At 42.5% G+C, this 20,024-nt stretch overlaps 1 protein-coding gene across 2 annotated transcripts in view; it reads right to left on the minus strand.

Annotated features, from left to right (window-relative positions):
* Positions 1-5,721: 5,721 nt before the first annotated feature.
* Slc1a3 (solute carrier family 1 member 3) overlaps positions 5,722-20,024 on the minus strand; it is a 78,220-nt gene continuing 63,917 nt past the window's right edge. For both annotated transcript variants that reach the window (XM_046422341.2, XM_058572072.1), the window contains exons 6-10: positions 17,155-17,447; positions 14,660-14,893; positions 13,928-14,122; positions 9,864-9,998; positions 5,722-8,030 (exon numbers count right to left, since the gene is read on the minus strand). In XM_046422341.2, the coding sequence (XP_046278297.1) occupies positions 7,826-8,030; positions 9,864-9,998; positions 13,928-14,122; positions 14,660-14,893; positions 17,155-17,447 (1,062 nt within the window). In that variant the 3' untranslated portion in view covers positions 5,722-7,825. The remainder of the gene's footprint in view (positions 8,031-9,863; positions 9,999-13,927; positions 14,123-14,659; positions 14,894-17,154; positions 17,448-20,024) is intronic.

The following is a 20,024-nucleotide window of genomic DNA, read 5'->3' on the forward strand; positions in this document are numbered from 1 at the left end:
CAGTTCCTCTAGGCCTCAGCTGGACTCAGTATTATCATAACATTACATTTGACCTTTGTCTTAGTCAGCTTGGGCCACCATACCAAAATGCCACCCACTGTGTAGCTTATACCAACAGACATTGATTTCTCATGGTTTGGGAAGTCCAAGATCAGAGCCAGTGTGATTGATTTCTGGTGAGGGCCCTCATTCTGTCTTGTAGAGAGCAGATGTCCCATGATGTCCTCACATGGCTTTTCCTTGGTATATGCTCACAGCAAGATCTCTCTCTCTCTCTCTCTCTCTCTCTCTCTCTCTCTCTCTCTCTCTCTCTCTCTCTTTCTCTCTCTCTCCTTATAAAGCCACCAATCCTATTGGATTAGGACCCTACTTTTATGATCTCACTTAAACTTAATTGCCTCCCCAAATCCCGATCTACAAATACAGTTGCATACAGCACCCTAGATCACACCTGTATTAAAATGTAGCTCCATGAATGGAGAGACTTCATCTATATTGCCATCATTATGCCTGGCACATAGTAGACACTCCATAAATATCTGTTAAATACATGAGAGAAGGAACTGCATTTTCTCTGTATATTCTAGAAGTAATGTGAGCAAATTTATGACTTCATTATGATAATACCTCAAACAAGCACCCTTTATCAGGCACATATTCATGCCAGTGACTTTGCTTTTGTTTTTGATATAATCCTCAACGATTCTAGAAAATAGGAAGGATTACCACAACAGGGATGAGCAAATTGAGGCATGGAGAGGTTAAGTAACTTGTACAAGGTCCACTGCTCATAGGCAAAGCCAGGATTAGGATCCCGGTCTCTCAACTTCAAAGTGCATTTCTTTTTATATTCTAGACCCGGGGTTCTCAAACGTTAAGGTGCCTCAAAACTTCCTAAAGGGCTTGTCAAACCAGTTTGCTGGGCTCTACCTTTCATTTTCTGCTTTTGTAGGTCTAGAGTGGAATCTGAGAATTTACATTTCTAGTAGATTCCTAGAGATGCTGATACTGGTCCAGGGATCACACTTTGAGAATCGCTGACACAGGCAACAGATTGCTTCAAGTTCCTTTTGCCTTCAAATGTCCAAGTTCTTTCTGGCTCTATAACCCTCCTTGAGTCCACAGTAGTGAAATTTCCAGAAAATGCTTTGAGTTTCCACATAGTTGGGTCTGCTCTGCTCTGGGTCATTAGCCCTTTGCCACAGGGTGGCAGCAGCAGCCCAGGCACCGAGGGTTTGGCCTTGAGTGCTCTGGACAGCTCATTAGCACCCTATCCCCTGGGTTCCCACTATGTGAGCGAGGCCCTGACTGGCTCCCCATTTCCCTTGGCTGGGTGGAGGAGGGCAGTGGGAGGGGGCTGGGCAGAGGGGGAGGTCGCTGGCACACAGAAGGACAGTTTTGTTCTCTTGGAGACTCTGGGAGAGGAAGCTGGGTGGTCTCCTCAGAGCGTCGAATTGTACCCTTCACAAAACCACCAAGCAGCGCGGAGCTGCTGGGAGAGCCAGGCTTCACAAAAGCCTTGGAGGAGAGTGGCAGGGGCTGCTGGCCGCCCTAGCGCAGAGGCTGGGCCCCTTGGCAAAGAGGCTGGCAGACTCTCCATGGCAGCTTCCCAGGGGTCCTCGAGGGCCTGGGCAAAGCCTCCCTCCATAAGTTGTAGGTCTGTGGCTTATCAGGAGTCCCTCCAGGGCACCATGGGCCCCTTCTCCAGTGTCACTTCCAGGCCTCTTCCTCTTTTGTGAAGTTGGTTTTGTTCTAAACGTATTAAGAAACTTCCTGAGTGCCAGGAACGATGCTGAGAAATTAAATCTATATCCATATATTTAAGATTAGCCAGCTGAAGTTTGACCTGTCATTTGCTAAGCTTAGTCGAACCATTTAGCTAAGTCCACTTTAACGTAACATCTTCTCCAAAGCAAGGTACCTGATGTGAAAGTTGGTTTGGAGATGATGGACTTCAACCCCTGGGCAGACAGATGAGGACTCTGGGTTTCAGGGAGGCTACTGTTCAGGGATCATTTTTTAGCTTGGCTATGTGAGTTTTCTAACAAATGTCTGACTTTCTCAAGTTTATTTTCTACTTCTCTGGCTAATAGATTCTCATGGCTTCAAGGAAAGAGTGCCTCCCTGAGCCACCTCAGTTGCAAGGCAGGGGACTTTGGTGACAGTTTTCAGACTTGAGTTGTTGACAAGAATCTTTGTGGGTTACATTCTCCCCAGGACATACCAATAATCCATTCAGTGTGCTGAGCTGAGCTGACTCCTGAATGATCTTTATTTTCTCTTGTGACAGCTGTCACCAGAAGCTCCTGGCTGGCAGCTTTCAGGACTTATTATGATCCCCTGAACCTACAGAGTTGAGAAAGAAATTCCAAAGTTGTCATGGGACACCATCTTCTAGTAGGTTCAGTGCTGTCTTTATCGTGGCTGAGCATATGTCTTATTGGGAAAGAGTTTATGATTTTACTTTGTTTCCTTCTGTAGAACCAGTCACCTCTGCTTCTCATATCCCCCATCCATGGCTGTCAGAAGGGACTTTTGGGGGAATGATTCCCATACATGGAGTCTGGAGTTCCCTGATAACCTTTGAAAAAATGCCTCATTCTTAATTTTACAGTGATGGAAAATGGATCATTTTTGAATAGCACAATATGAAAAAAAAATGAGTGCATTTCTAAAAGGTGCCCCCAAATGAAAAGAATGTGTCTCTCCTTGCAAAATGGTATGTGTGTGCCAATTTTTTCAGCCCTGTAATGGATTAGAGAAAATATTTTATTTTGGGTGAGGGGTGCAGAGGCAGAAGGAGTAGGAACCGGAAAGGAAAGGGAAGAAAAGAAAAACAGATGTGAATCTTAAAATATTTCAAGCATAGATGACTGAAACATTGTTTAATTTATTTAAGACAGTTCTGTGAAGTCTTGAAGGTGATTCATCAGGCTTTTTAACTGTGGCCACAAGATTTACAAGCACAGAATAAGTGCTAATGCACCCAGAACAAATACATAGGAAATGCCAGAGAGGAACTTTTTAAAGCATGTTTTTGCCTTTAGAGAGAAATTCAAAATAGGAACGATTATATTATAATGAAGACAACTTCCTAACACACAAGCTCTTGTATTATCTCCTTTTCACTTTATTTTCAGTTCATTTCACTTATTCATGAGGTTTTTCTGATTTGCAAATTAAAATACAGGACGCCCTGCACAGTATTTTGCATACTTACACTAACACATTATTTGTTATTTAACACTTAAGATTTATTATTTATCTGAAATTCAAATTTAACGGGGTGTCCTATATTTTACCTGACTACTCTACTTACAGGTGGGGAATTCAGTAAGCCATGAATATTTCAAAACTGAAGATTGAGATAGATAGCAGGTTTGTGGGCAGGATGAGGCGTGACCGTTGGGCTGGGGAATGTCGTCCCACCTTCTGAGTCAGTGACTGGGAGACAGAAGGGAAAGACCAGAATCTGGAATAAGATGCTGAAAGGTGGTGGGGGGAGAGCATTCCCAGAAAAAAGGGGATCCCTTTGAAGAGACTGTTGCATAAGCAGAGAGAAATGTGAAATGGAGGCACTGAGGAATTTTAAACCTCCTGTTGATTTTCTCAGATTACTCCCTCTCTGCCCGCAGAATTTGGAATCCCAGGTTACTCGGGGCTCCCTGAGCAATCAGCCCAGCACGAGCGCCGGGCTCCCTCTGGTGGCCACTGTGAGCACCACTCTCCCGGACTCTGCTTAGATTAACCCACAGTTTTTCATCTTCGCTGTCCCCTTCGCTCTTCTTCCTTCTTTTTCTGTCCGTTTATTCATTAGGAAGCGTGACACCTTTCAAATGCTCTGGCCCCAGGATGAGGCTACACAGAGCTGGGCATTGTTGCCCCAGTTCTGGGACCACCCGGGTCGGAAAAGGGGAAGCTCTGCGGGCTCTGAGGCCGGATGAGTGACAGGAGCCTTGGGTCAAGTGCCCAGCGGGCTGCCCGGAAAGAGGCAGTGTGCTTCCGACCCCCAAGCAGATCGTCCCCACAGGGCGCCCCCTCCAGCAGGCAGCGAGCCCTTCCTCCAAGCTTCCTTCAGAACCACGCAATTAATGGCACTAAAATTTCTATTTTCAACGTTATGTGTAGAATAAAGGCATATATAAAAAAAGGATTTAACTAGTAAAATAAGATTTTTTTTTTTTTAAATTGAAATAGGGACCGTGATGCTGACAGGATGAATTTAGGAAGGGAAGGATACAGACCCTAACTTCTGAGAGTCTAGGATTTAAAAATTTTGTTAATTGTACTTAGAAACATTAAAAAAAAAAGTTAACCTGAACATTTTTCATAGTTCCATTTGTGAACAAATCTGTGACTACCACATGTAGGAACCAGTGTAGGAATGACCAGCTTCTCACATCTGCACTGTAGGGATCGGGAAATCTAACTTGAGCTGCGGAAGGAAATCCCTCACCACAAGAGAAAGCACTTCCTAGCTGTGGGTTGATCTTTTGTGGCACTTCCCTGAATGCTTCTCAGTGTCCAGAAGGTCCCACAGGCACACAGATGTTTATCCCTTGGGGGCGGGGGGCGGGGGGTGGGTGTGGGTGTGGCAGGTTTGGTTCCCTCAGGCCAAGTAGCCTCCTTCCTATACCCAAATTGACTATGTGAATATCTTCTATGCCTTGGAAGAAGGTAGGAATGTATTGATCAAATACAATCATTTGCCATTTCCCTACCATAAGATCCTATAAGGGAAACTGATGGAAATTAGAAGTTTTTCCCTAAAAAAAAAAAAAGGCAAATGCATAAAACTTTCTTCACAATTTTAAGGACTATAAACTCATAAAGTCTTCACCATGGATGACCTAGGAGTCCATGAATCCTATTTTAGAGACTTTCCTCTAGGTAGCTGCCCCTGCAGAGGGGGTCAGATTTAAGAGTGTCTATACCCAACTTCAGTCTGGAAATCTCATGATATTGCCTGTCCCTTCCTTCCTTCCTCCCTCCCTCCCTCCCTTCCTCTGGGGATTGAACCCAGGGGCACTAAACCGCTGAGCCACATCTCCAGGTCTTTTTAAACGTTTCTTTTTAGAGAGAGGGTTTTGTTACATTGCTTTGGCCTTGATAAATTGCTGAATCTGGCCTTGAACTTGCGATACCCACTCTCCTGAGCTGCCGGGATTACAGGCGTGTGCCACTGTGACCCATGGCCTGTCAGTTCTTTACTAAAAAGCATGGAAACGTAGTTGTCCAGAAGTTGTTCTGAATGAATATCACGGCTCACTAGTATCCTGGCTGTTTCAAACACCCCTTCAGATTTTACTTAGTTCTTTTCACAAATGGTACTAGAAATCAGAGAGATGGATCTCCCTAATTTGAAGGCTGAGCAGGATGTCACTTTTGGGGAAGAGCTCCACGGTGGCATTGCACTTTTCTAATCCTAACATGGAAATAATTCCATTTATCTGAGAAATCTGAATCTGACCTGGACAAGTAAGTGCAGGATGTTATAGCAAAGAGTTCCCTTCACCTCCTCTTGTTTCCACCTCCCGCCTTTAGGAGGCGAGCAGGAGAACCTGTTCTTGCTCATTTCCTTGTGGTTGTCTCCTTGGCTGTTTCCATCAAGATTTCACCATGTGGCATCCATACCCAGCACCCCCTGAGCTCACAACAAGTTTCATGAGTGGAAAATTAATTTTCCTTTGGGGAAAAGAATGACAACAACATGCAAAGATATTAATGTAAAACTATTTTTTTCTTTATTGAAAATACTCCTACAAAGTAATGCTTCCCATTCCATACCGGGTGCATGGATATGCAGAGCCTGTGATGGGCTGGCAAGAGAATCACACTAGGGGACCTGCTTTCATAAGAAATGGTTAGTATAAAAAACATCACACGGTATAACAGAATTAATCTGACATGATTAATTTTTGCTCTACTGGTGTCATAAGATGACAGCCGTGTACATTAACTTTTGTAGTGTATTTTTCAAATAGAACCTTGACATTAAATGTTTTACTCCACCACAGCCTAATGTTAACTTTTATATGTGCAGAATGCTTGGGATCTCTATAAAAATCTCTAATTGTATATCAGAGGATGTATGTCTAGATTTTCAGTTGGTTAGCGTAATTAAGTCCATTCTTCATCATTTTCTGTCGGAAACTCAAACACAGCTGGTACTGTCTGACAGCTCCCACTGAGTGTCTTTGACTGGATATTCCTTAGGGGGTAAAAATTAATCTCCTCTAAACCTGGGAGCTGCCTTGCCAGAAACTAAAGCTCCTGCTCCCTTTTCTTGCGACCTCATTGACATTATTCACACCAATTCATCTTCTACCATCTCTCCTAGGGACACAAACAAAACTAAAGCAATCCCCACTCCAAGGGGAAAGCTTTGAATGATTTGGCAAGTGCAATCCCAACACAAAGAAGTATCTTGCTTACCTACTTCTAAGAACTTCTGATTAAAATTTTCAGATGAGACACCACCCAGCTCATGGACCCACACTAATGAGCTCATGTGACTTCTTTAATATTTGTAAGAAGTCACTTTATTTTTTTTTTTTTGTGTATACCTTTCTTTGGGAAATGATTTGGAACTGAAGAGAAAAAAATGTTTCAGGCAAAAAACAAAACAAAACAAAAATATCAAAATGAAGCTCTTCTTTTTTATTCTTCCGAAAAGGAAACTACACTCTTGGTGAGTTAAAAATCCTCTTTATAGTGTCAACCATGCTCCGTCCTTTCCTAGCTCTTTAGTGTTCTTTAGTAAGACCACAAGAACACTGTTGCTAGTAACTACTCTTCTGTTTATGTTCTAAGAGTCTGTTCTGTGGTGGGAGATATCCTTTCCAGTGGAGTCCCTTCTGTTTGGGAAGAGTAGAAGAGAAGGGATACTTCCTCTGTTGGAAAGAACTAGGCAAACGGTTTCATGAATAATCCCACTCCTGGAATGGCCTCCTACCTGGTGACTTGTGTAACTGACATCTTGGACAAAGGACTGGGTGAACCACACGCCATCCTGACCCTACATAGAAATGTTCTCTCCCATGAAGTGTCCTTTCTGAGAGTTCCATGCTCCATGGAATGGAACCTGGTGCAGGATATTCCAAGGGGAAATAGAAGTCAGGTTCTTCCATGATGTCACAGGAGGTGTGGGCTGGAGGAACTGTAAAGGCATCTAGGGGAGTCACCTATTTTATAGGTGAGGACACTTGGCCCTAGAGATGAGCTGTGACTTGCTCAAGGCCACACAGCAACTTCACTTTCTGTTCCTCCTCACAGCTGTGCTCTGTGTGATATAAGTTGTCCTGCTACTACTAAAGTGAGGATGCAAGTCAGAAGAGAAAGGGGAAAAGCCCTTCCACTGTCCAAGCCACAACTGATTGCTGCTCCTCAAGTTGTTAACACTTTGAGACTAAAAGTCAAAACGTTTTTTAAAATTTGCAAGTTGACTTAAAATGATTTTAGCTCACTATTTGTTTGATCCCAGTACCTTATTAGGGTACTTCTAGGACAATCACATTTATAGGACGATGTGCCACATTCCTTGGTAAGATCTGATCAAGACTGTTTTTGATCCCAGTACCTTTTTAGGGAAGACAAAGATGAAATGATTTTAAATTTTCAAGTATGGGATGAAAATGAAAATAATTCATTTGGGCCACTGCAAAATCCTCCCTTATTTTTGGATGAATAGTTTCCAATCCTAGCAGAGTAGGGAGGAGAAAGGAGGGAAAGCGCTCACCGGAGACAGTGAGCTATGATGAGATGGACATGGTTCTTAACAGTTTGCAAACACCTGATGCTCAAGACAGCATTTCTTGGTGTTAGTCTACATCTTGCTTTCACTGTCGATGGGTTTCTCAGTGTCATTGTCCTGGGCAATCAGCTGGTATGGTTTCTTCATTTCATTCTCTTCGATCACTGAGTTACCCATTTCAACATCTTGGTTCTTCAGCTCATGTCTTGACAAGTGCTCAACAATTCCAGCTCCCAGGGAGTCACCCAGCACGTTGGTGGTGGTCCGGAGGCGGTCCCTGTGGGTGGAGTGGGAAGGAAGGAGAGGAGGCTCCTGTGAGCACCACGAGAGCTCAACTTCTACTGGGAAATCTCCTGGGAAGTCTACAGAAAGCCTCTCTTAAAATCCAGGGGGCGTGTCTACCAACTGCAAGGTCACATTCTGGACATAGTAGCTATAAAAGTTGTAAAAACACATAGACCATCAGTGTCCAGTGACTAGCTGGCTATGGCTACAGTCTCAGCAGTGGGGAAGAACCCCTCTCTTTCTCCTTTTTAAAAATAACTTTTTATTTGTTTCTTCTTCTTTTTTTTAATGTGGTGCTGAGGATCGAACCCAGGTCCTCACTCATGCTAGGCAAGTGCTCTACCACTGAGCTACACAATACCAGCCTCTCTCTTTCTCCTTTTATTTAAAATTTCTCTTTCCTCTGATTTACCTTCCATTATGCCAGCAGTTCTCAAAATGTGGCCCTGAGACCCCTGGGGGTCCCCAAGGTCAAAAGTATTCTATAACAACACCAGAATGTGACTTGTCCCTTTCACTCTCACATTCTCATGAATGCGTAGTGGAGTTTTATAGACTACCTGCCATAATGTCAAAACACGCTGGGGGCAGAAGCAGTTGGGATGACTCCAGCTGTCTCATAATAAGACGTTAAGGAGACTTACAAGATGTAAAAATAGGCCCTTCTTCCCACTAAGTTTTTGGGTTGCAAATAGTTGTTTCTCACAAAGAAATGTTATTTATGTTAGTACGTAGTATCATAACTTTCAAATGAATTTAAAAATTTTTAAGTTGTTCTAATATGATAAGAGAGAGCCCACTTAGATAAAAAGGTTGTTTTTTTTTTTAACGCAAAAAGTTTTAAGTGTAAAGTTAAGAAACTCTGAGCACAGTAGCCTCATGCTACAAAAGTGCTGGAGTGACTGAGTGCTGACCAAAAGCCAGAGTCAGGCTGCAGGCTTCCTATGCACCAGTGCATTCAGTCCTCCCAGTACCAGCAGGAGGTGGAGGACATGAGCACCATGTTTTACAGAGGTGGAGACGAGGGGGTCTGGGTAGCCTGCCAGACAGGGCCAGGACATGATCCAAGTGACTAAGGAACTAGTGAATTCAGCATTTTTCACTCTAGTACTCCTCTGTGTTCTTATAGGTATTCACTTTGGGTATCCAAAGGACAAATTTTTCAAAAATGGAAGGGAACTTATGAGCAACAAGGGGCCGAGAAGTAAGCGGGAAGGGTAAGGAAGAGGGCACAGGGATGGGCCCTGGTGGTTAGGGTCTGAGGGTTATGGAGGGTACATTGCTTGGAACTTTCCCCAGAAACCAAAATCAATCCCATGAAGTGACACTAGTTCCATTTCCCACTATCTTCATGGCCACCCCTTGTTTTGGGGGACTCAGATTCAGACAGCTGCATTATATTACACCATTGGAATGGAAAGCACAAGGAGGAAGGGCCTGAACCAGTGTGTGGGGCCTGCAGTTTTGTTCCAGTCACTGTGAGGACGTGTTGTGCAATTCAGAAAGGGCCTTGCTGATTTATGTTGGCTTTGCAAACAGCAGGTTTCCCAACTCTGAATGACTTTATGGAGTGAGAAGCACAGCAGTCAGATGCGCCCCACAGTCTGATAGGGGAGTCAGTGCACATGGCATCTTGGCTGGGTGTCCAGATCACAGCCAGGGATCAGGCAATGAGGACAGTTGGATTCCAGGCCAAACTGCCCCCTTCCTCCGAGTTCTTTTGACAGGTGTGCCAAGCTACTTAGCACCCTCAAAGAATGGTGGTGGTGGTGGTGGGGGGGGGGGCCCTGCAACATGACCTGGAACTCAGTGGACAGGTACTCACAGGAACCAGTCCACTGCGATGATGAGTGTGATGTCGTCAGTGGGCAGGCCCACAGATGTCAGTACAATGACCATCGTGACCAGGCCAGCCTGAGGAATCCCAGCCGCCCCGATGCTCGCAGCTGTGGCTGTGATGCTGTAGAAAGAAAAATTGAAACAGAAAACATTTTTTTTTCTTTTCTTTTCTTTTTTTTTTTTTTTACAAATCTCTCTCAGTTGAGAGTACCCTGCAAAACTCATGGTGCCGGTGCACGATTTGTCATGTTAAAAGCCGAGGATATGCTTTAGAAAAATGGAAATGTGTCTAAAAAAGAGTCAATAAGCTAATGATTGTACCGACATTTATCATGTGTTTGCCATGTGTCGCCATATGGTAAGATGGCTTATCTCATTTGGTCCTCACAACAACCCCCCTGAAGTTGGTCCTACTATTACAGCCATTTTTAAATGGAGATACTAGTGGCTATGTTCTTTTCATGTCCTTACAAGAGTTTGTAAGGTATAAAATGCTATAGAATTATAGTACTAATTTGGTACTAATAAGTCCCCAACCCAAGTGGAGGGGCGTTCAAAGAGTGAACTTGAATGATTAGTGTGGTCAGAAAGAAGATGAAATTTACCAATTCAAAAGCAAAGTGGGTGGTGAACTAAGTTCTGTAGCACTGTACTTTTATTGTGTGTGGTGTCAGTGTGAACCTGCCAAGTGTGTTACCTGTCTGAGACTCAGTCTGTCAAATGTCTATTTGAAGAGTGATGTGAGAATGTGATAACATAGTAAACATTACCTTATATCTAAAATGGTAGTAATAAAGTAATAAGACTGTGGCAGAAAATAATCACGGTTCCCTGTACTGTCTCCTTTCTATGGTTCTAGATGTTTTGGCTGGTTTATGGACAACCAGAATGAAGACTACGCTTCCAGCCTCCCATGGACCTGAGGCCAAGTGGAAATGATGGATCAACTTAGAGGCTGGGCTACTTCTCCACTTCCCATTGGTTAAAATTTGGAGGTGGAGATGAGCCTTCCTAGACCACCTAGACAAGGGTAACACCCTAAGTACTTTGGCACCAAGCCTTGGTCCCTTACTCTGTAGAACACCTACCAGCCATAAGGGTTTTGTGGAGCACAGCTGAAAGAGAAATGCATTTCTGTCTTGTTTAAGTCACGGGTACTGTTGTCATTATTTTTAACTCTCACACATGCACTGAACCTTTTTTCCTAACTTGGAACCATTTAACCAACATGCCAAGGTATAGTCAAGAATAGGTATTATGGTTTGGATCTAGAATTCAAGAATAAGTGTTATGGTTTGGATCCATGGTTAGTCCCCAAAGGCTCATGTGCTGAAGGCCTGGTCCCTAGTGCTGCAATGTTTAGAAACGGGGCCTTCAGGAGGTGATAGGACCACAGGCTCTGACCTCATCAGTGTGTTCATCCATTAATGGATTCCTAAGCTGAAGTCATTATTGGGAGGTGGTGGAAACCCACAGGGTAGGGTCTAGTGGGTGGAAGCAAGTCACTGGGGACATGTCCTGGAAGGGTGTATTTTTTTCCCAGCCACTTTCTCTCTCTGCTCTCCTGTTGCCATAAGGTGAACAGCTTTCCTATTCCACACCCTCCCCACCATAATGTTCTGCCTCAGCAGGACCAGAAATAATGGAGCCAGTGACCGTGAACTGAAACCCTGAAACCCTGAGCCAGAATAAATCTTTCCTCCCTGAGGTTGATTTTCTTAGCTATTTTGTCACAGTGATGAAATACTGACTAACACAGTGGGTTAAGGTACGTTGAGATGCTGATCTGCCACCCTCAGTGTAGCTAGACTGGGCCTGGAGCTCCCAGAACCCCAAGGTCAGTCAATGACCTCTGGTTGCCTCCTTTTATTTCCAATTCACCTTACAACAATTCTTCTCTAATGGCATAAACATTTATACAGAGTCTAACATAACATTTTTAAATAAACATAACACTAATGTGGGGTTACTGATAATAGATTAAAAGAGAACATAAAACCAAATGCAGGGCATAAATCTGTATTTAATCTTGGTCTGGGAGAAAAAAGCTATAAAAGGTAATTGGGGAAATCTGAAGCTAGACTGGGTATTCAGGAAGTATTTTTAAGATTCTTACTACTGTGGTGACGTAGAAGAATATCCTTATTTTTAGTTCAATAGTTCCAAGTTAGGAGATACATGACAAATGATATACAGGTGAAATGTTATCATGATAGAGAGAGAGAAGCAGCAAAATGTTACAAAATGTCACAAAACTCTTACAAGCAGCAAAGTGTCTAAAAACAATTTTTAGATCTAAGTAAAGGATGCTTGTCTTGACTTTTCTATACGTAGGGAAACTTTCATAATAAAAAGCTATGAAAGGAAAAGCAAAAAGCTGACCTATTTTGATCTTCAAACATATCGTTAATAATAATTAAAGCCAAACTCCGTAACAATGAAAAGCAGAAGCCAACTTGGATTAGGAGGCTTAAAGCCCCCTGTTGCCATTAGATTTATAAATTCCTTCTGCCTAGTAACTTCCAGTAGGCCAAAGGGGGAGAGAGTAGTATTTGCATATATACACAGAGAAGCATGGGCTGTCTTTGGAAGGGTGCAGGGGAAACTGGCAAGTTACAGTGGTTGCCTCTGTGGAAGGAAACCAAGATTGGGGGAAGGTATGGAAAGAAAATTACCTTTCATGAGACAACTCAAATATAATAGTTAAAAATATTCTCCACAAAAATAAAATTCTCAAATCTTACGTGTCAGCATGATCTGTCATCTATTTTATACGACCTGAAAACTAACCCCAGAGAAAAAACACCAATCCAGTTTTACTGGTGTATTTTTCATTTTCTAATATTGTCTATAATAACCAAAACATTAATGCTTTTTAAAGCTGAAGTAAAATTTGAGACTTTTAAAAAAGAGAAATATCCATACTATGTCTTCCATAGACATTAAAAAGAATGAGCTAGATACATTTATAAATGGCATATTGATAAGCAAACCAATCAAGGGGCACACAGTATATGTGATATGATTAATTACAAAAAAGAAGTGTGAGTGTGTCTATGCAAAGAAAAAGTTCTTTTCACACTGAACATGAATAATGGTTACTTACAGAAAGATGTGGAATGATATGGTGGTGGGTATATGCTTTACTTTTTAGTTTCTATACTTCTATACTATTTACTTTGTTATTAATGAGGGGACATATCTGTAATAAAAAGCTAATAAGATATCTAAATCTAAAAACAAAACTAGTCTTCCAATCTCCAACCTCCGGTACATGTGGGATCTTCTTCCCAACCGGTTTCCTCAACCAACCTTCATCACCTTGTCATCTGCTAAAGTCCTTCTTTTTGTTTGTTTTGGTTTTGCTTTTTGGTACAGGGGATTTATTCAGTGGTGTTTACAGGGAGTGGAGGGGTGCTTTACCACTGAGTTACATCCCCAGCCCTTTTGTAATATTTCTCATTTTGAGATAGGGTCTTAGTTCCCAGGCTGGCCTTGAACTTGTGATCTTCCTGCCTTAGCTTTCAGAGTAGTTGGAATGACAGGGATGTGTCACCACATCTGGCTTAGTGTTATGACTTGCATATGAAGTGTTCTCCCCAAATTCCTGTGTTAATGTAGGAATGTCTGGAGATGAAATGATTGGATTGTGAGAGTTGGAACTTCATCAGTTCATCTCAGTTTGAAGAGAGGAGGTGGTAACTGCAGGCAGGTGAGGTGTGGCTAGAGGAGATGGGTCACTGGGGGTGTGCCCTGGAATGGTTCATCTGTCCTGTAGCCCCTACCTCCTGCTCTGTCTCTCTGCTTCCCAGCTGCCATAAGGTGAGCAGCAGCCCTCCACCATACATTTACATCATAATGTTGCACCTCATCTTGAGCCCAGACCAATGGATTTGGATGACCATGGACTAAACCTCTGAAACTGTGAGCCAAAATAAACTTTTTCCTCCCTAAGTTGTTCTCATCAGGTGTTTGCTCATAGCAACACAAAGTCAACACACTTGGTAAAGTCATTCTCAAAGAACATGTTGTGTAGAACTCTCCCTGTACCTGATTGTAATAATCTGTCCAAAGTTCAGGTCAAAGTTGTTAACTTGAGCGATGAAAATAGCAGCCAAAGCTTCATAGAGGGCGGTCCCGTCCATGTTAATGGTGGCCCCCACAGGGAGCACGAATCTGGTGATGCGTTTGTCCACACCATTGTTCTCTTCCAGGCACTTGAAGGTGATGGGCAGGGTGGCAGAACTGAGAACAGGACAAAGAGCATGTCAGCTGAGGGTTCTGGTACTTCTGAGTAAGTCTGTGTTTGGTCTTTTGGACAGACAGTTCCTTCCTCTCCCATGTCCTAACTTAAAGGGAACTAAGTCAGCACTTGTGTAAATAAGGGAGAGAGGTTAGGAACAGTGTGGCCCCTCATGGGATCACTTGGCAGCTCTCCTGCTTCTGGGTTCCTCTGCGATATCACTTCTGATTATCCCCCATCCCAGCAGCCTGGGCCAGGTCATTCTGCCATTTCTCTCTTAGGCAGATGTCAGCTGGAGAAGGGGATGACTATAAAGAAGAAAGGAAAGTTGACTTCCATGTTGTCCCCCCCAAAGTATATATAGCTAGCTAGTCCCTGAATCCCAAATGGATGCGATCAGCATCGGAGGTGAAAGGGCCTATTTCTTGTTCCTGAAGTTTAAAACTCAGAACAAAATGCCTCCACCTGCCTGCGACCCGAGGGGCCCAGGTTCAAGGTAAAGTTTCAGACACATTTTCTCAGAGGGGTAAGCCACGCACCTTGAAGAGGTTCCCAGAGCTGTGATGAGTGCCTGCAGCAACCCTCCAATGAAAACCCAAGGGTTCTTCCGGGTGACCAGGAAGTAGAGGAGAGGCAGGACGATGACGGCATGAATGAGCAGGCCGACGATGACGGTCACCGTATACATGGCCAGCTGCCCCCCGATCACCCCCATGTCTTCCATCTCCACAATCTTCCCTGCGATCAGGAAGAGGATACCCAGGGGGGCGTACCTGTGGGGAAGCGACACAAGACACCTGGAAGTCTAGTTTCCAACAAGTGGTGAGACAGAGGGAAAGAGGGTGGATTTCCAAACTTTTCTTCCAGGATGCTATTAGGACTTTGTAGAAAGTGAGTTTCTTTCTTTTCTTTTTTAGTTATAAATTCCCCCGAATATTGCAGAATCAGTCTTTCCTCTCACTTAGAATTGTTCAACATTTCTCCTTATACTGTACCTGGTCTTCAGATGCCACCCCCTCCCCTTGCCCCCAACCTCTGCTAAGTGCCAGGACTGCCACAACCCACTGTACTTAGATCCAGACTTTGAAGCATTTTTCACATCATAACCCGCACCCCAAAGTAAGGTAAGAGTCACACAATACCATGCTGGTGTTTCAGATTTGCCTTCAGCCCTTTATTCCAGGGCCTTGATGATTTTTTTCCCCAAATTTACATGCTACTTAGAATATTACTTAAGATTTTTCTTCAAATCATCTTTTTACTTAAGTAAACTTAAGAGAAAAATTTGTGTTATAGTGCAAATGGCAAAAAACTAGTACCATAAATAGGAGACCATTAAATAATTTCAGAACTATTAAAATTAATAAGGTGTATGTATGTACCACCACAATCAGCTTATAGGTGTTCTGAGTAAGTAACTATTACCCACAGGCTGTTACTGCCATTTGTGAGCTTTCCGCTGCAGACGATGAGAGAAAAAAACAAATGACCACAAAATGACTTGTGGCACTGAAATAACCCTGGTTGCTCAAAGGCCCCACTGCCTGGTTTCCAACTCCCTTTGTATGATGTAAACTCACGTTACTAAAAACAGAGAAGCCAATCACCCTTAAGGAGAAAGGTCTGCTGGGAACTGCGGAAGACTTATTGCAAACTGAAAAGCACAATGCTTCTTTCAAATGTCCTTTAAAAATACAGGCCAGGAAATCACAAGAGTACCTGTTTTCAGAAATGCAATAACTCAATGTTGAATGTGTAGTCAAACATACAGCTAGAAAAGCTGCATGTGAGGTTCATTCAGTGACCTTGAAAGGGCTTCTTTCATACAAGAGGTGAAAGGTGGAGGCATTTTAATAATATGAAGATAAATGTCCACTTTCAGCCCTGCCAGCATTTCACAGGAGCCTTCCAATCGGAGGCTCCTGTGGAGACCACATTCTGACCCGTCTTTGTGCACAAGTTCATATCTATCTTGTGCAAACTTCTAAAAAGTGGATTTCTCTGAGCATTGGTGGTATTAAAGACAAAGGACATTTTTAATCATGTTGGTGAGCGAGTGCTTTTCTTAGCAAATAGATGCCTTCCTGCCTCAGGTGCTAAGGAGGAGTCTAGATGTTAAAAATACAGGATAAAAGATAAGCAGCCTCCACATGAGGCCTAAACCAAGCAAAGATTCCCTCCCTGCTGGGCAAAGTTTACTTCCCGAGGTCAATGTTCCATTTTGGAATCAGTCTTTCCTTTTGTCTTCTGCTCTTGGATTCATTAAAGGAAGTCTTGTTATTGTGTCCTAGTGTCCCATGATTCTTCCCGAGTCCTTCTACACATTGCGGCAGAGCTGACGTGTATGTTTCTTGAGGCTCAAATAGAGAGAGGAGTCCTCAATTTTTCTGATGTTCTGGGGCCTCTGTGTGCCCTTCCCTCTACTGGGACTGCTCTTCTCCTGCCACCGTGTGACTGTTTTCTCCAGGTCATCCATGTCTTAGAAAACAGTGCCACCTCAGAAGCCTTTCTATACCCTCCAAGGCAATTTCATGCCTTCTCCCGGTCACCTGCTGTCTTATGTAAGTTTTTCACAGCACTTGTGACTAAAGCATATGGTTAATTTATTTGCATATTTGTTGTTTGTCTCTCTTAAAAGCATGACAAGATCCAGGTAATCCTCCTAGGTTCTCTTCATTGCTGTATCCACAATGCCTGGCATTCCATGCTTGTAATATATAGATACTCAATAAATATGTCTGAAATGAATGAATGAGTAGATGGAAAGTGAGGAATGAGGAATGGGATTCCATAAGCACTAGGATACAAAGAAATTAACACCTTTTGAAAACAAGGAAGTAAACTTATTAAGAGAGACTTGCAGATAGGTTTTAGGCCTCTATGGGCCCAGAAATGCATTACTTTTCTTGTGCTTACCAGAGTGAGATCAATTGCAATTGGCCATCTGGCCTGGTAGCATCTTCTGCAGTACAGAACACATGTTGATGGCAATAAGCATCTTGTATATAGCTTTACAGCAAAGGGAAATACATACCACATTATCACTGCTACCAATCTCATGATGGCTTCGTTAAGAGAATCAAAGAAGTCTCTCAGGGCTTGCCCCTGTTCCTTCATGTTTCCAATCACAAAACCGAAACACATGGAGAAGACAACCAGCCCCAGGGCATTGACCCCATTCACAGATCCTGGAACTGGGACCATCTCCTCTGTGATCCGGGAAAGGGTCTCCATGGCCTCTGACACATTGTTTATCACGGCACTCACGAGGCTTTCGTTGGACGGAATGGGCACTTTAAAGCTTCTCTTCTCATAGTTGGTTTTAAACTTAAAAAATAAAAAAAAAACACAACACGAATTAAAAGAGATTTTCATTTTTTAATGATTTGCTGTTGTTCAAATATTCTATGATGATATAAATTGCTTTATTTTAAGAACATAATGTTATAGAAAGTATCTGATTATCTATCCATCTATTTATTCATCCATCCATCTATCACCTCTATGTGGCAAACCCCTATTCCTCAACACACATGGCACATGTGCACACAAACAAATACACATAAATCACAACACACACTCAAATACATAAAAAATCATGACAGAGAAGAGATAACTGGGTAAATAAATAGTTGAACCAAACACACACATGTGCTTTTGCTTTCTTCTGACACCCTAATAAAAAGACAATAATGGGATTTTTAAAAGCCATAAAACCCAAATATTCACAATAGTCCTTTTACTTCCTGTGGGGATCGTGCTATGGGACCATGAACAAATCACCTAACACCTTTTCTCTCCTATTCCATAGCTGTCAAACAGGGATAACTGTGCTGGTTCTACCTCACAGGGCTGTTGCAATGGTCAAATGAATCATAACATGAGAACATTTTGTAAATTTTAAAGAACTAGGCTAAGGTTGGCTCAGTGACAAAGCCTTTCAGGAATTAGACTCAGCTGGGGATTTCAGTGGACATTAAAAATGAAAAATCTAAAAACACCACTGTTTAAATAATTCCTGATATTATCAGTTCTTAAGAAGAGGTGCCTGGTGAATAGTTGGTGTCGTAATCTTCCAGTCTGGGTCTCCAAGTTCATGGTGGTATTTCTCTTCTAACTCAAGCGATGGCCTTTCCTGATAGCTTCAACATAAATGTGCCAGGCGGGAGATGCTGACAACTTTGCGGTGGCCACATGAAACAATGAAGCCCAACCTTCTATGGTATTAATGAGAGTGAGATTCCTGGCCTTGACAGTGATGGTAGCAAAGCATCAGTAAGAGTAATAACACATGAATGTTGACTGGATCTAGAGCCTAGGGGAAGCGTGGCCAGACAGGAAGTGCTTGGCCATTTCTTTGTCAAAAGTACGTGGGAGACTTTCTGGTCCATTGGGAAACCATTATTCCCAAAAAAGGACATGGCTGCTGTCAGTTCTGGGGATGCATCCCTGAACAACCAGTGGTACTGCTGGGAGTTTCAAGCAACAAAGGACATCCTGTTCTAGCCAACTCTCAAATATCTTCACACTGTTGGGTGCTTATGCATTTTACAGATTGTCCATGGTAGATTTTCAATTCTGATCAGCTTTTTCTATGATTCCAACTCTTTCTCCTTAGACACAGTTTGCAGCCTACTCAGAAACTATGACCTCATTTGCATTCTGGTCTAAGCCAAATAGATCTGGGGAGATATATTTGCTTCCCCTTCAAAATCCTGTAAATGCAATTCCAAACCAAATACAATAAATGTTCATGAATCAGCACTTTTCCCATCTGAAAGATCTGGAAATCAGTATTTTGATATCACCCAGTGCCAGCTGACTGACTAGAATAGTCAGCCCCGTGGTGCTAGGGTTGGCTGGTTGTATTGAAAGGGGTTTGTTATTTATGGTTATAGTTGCTTTTGAACAAAGAAAGTTGGATTTTTGGCCTCTCTCTATTTTTTTTTTAAAAGGAAGGATTCTGTTGAAAATTTGCAAGTGTGTGCATGCATGACCTATTAAAAATAGTCTCGATAAAAATTTTAAAAGGGAAAAAACAAAGGGGAACTTAAATGTGTAAAACTTAGTTCTCCCTGAGGTCAGGGTTTTGTTTTGCTGGTTTTATAGATCCCAAGCAGAAAGGTTAGGGAATTACAACAGAGGTGAATTGACACCATCTGGAGAAGTGTTTGCAACTATTATTTAATCTAGAATGTCTGTTTCCCTTTTCATATTTTGAGCAACAAAGCTTTTATAGTCAAGTGAGCTTAAAATGAGCTTTTCTGATTTTTATTCCCTAGTAGTAAAATGTATCAATATCTACAATGCAGAAGACTAAGAGTTGCTTGGATGTGAGGCTAGAAGGAACAGAATCTCACTACAGCCTTCAGGTAGGTGTCTGATCACCTTAAATACTGCTTTTTAGGAAACAGAATGGAATATCAGGAAGATAATTGTTGTCATCACAATGGATCTGAATTCTGTGTCTGCCATTTATTACCTGTGGGAACTGGTGAATGTTATACAACCCCCCCCCCTCCGTTGTTATAAATGAGTGGCCTCTTCAGTAAAAGGAAGACAGAGATGCTCACCATATTTTCGTGAGGGCTAAATATAACATTAGTACTTGGCATACAGCAGGCATTCAAAAAATGATACCAGTCCTTTCTGATATGGTTCTGTTTTAGAATCCCTAAGGCCTTTAGTAGTGATAAATAGTCCAATGATTTTAAAATCAAACCCAGAAACTACAGTAGTCTCTTTAATCTTTAAAGTAAGTTATTAATGCAGTTTATATTGGAGTTTGCTTGCTTCATGGACTTTCACATATGGGAGATGTGGGACAGGGAAAGGAAAGGGGCCACTTGATTAGCCCTCTTAACAATAATAAGGACTCAATGTGCTATCTGTGTGTAGACACAC

This window comes from Marmota monax, unplaced genomic scaffold, assembly GCF_021218885.2.
Source record: "Marmota monax isolate L192 unplaced genomic scaffold, Marmota_monax_Labrador192_F-V1.1 WCK01_AAM20220418_F8-fsc00077, whole genome shotgun sequence".
Taxonomy (NCBI): Eukaryota; Metazoa; Chordata; class Mammalia; order Rodentia; family Sciuridae; genus Marmota; species Marmota monax.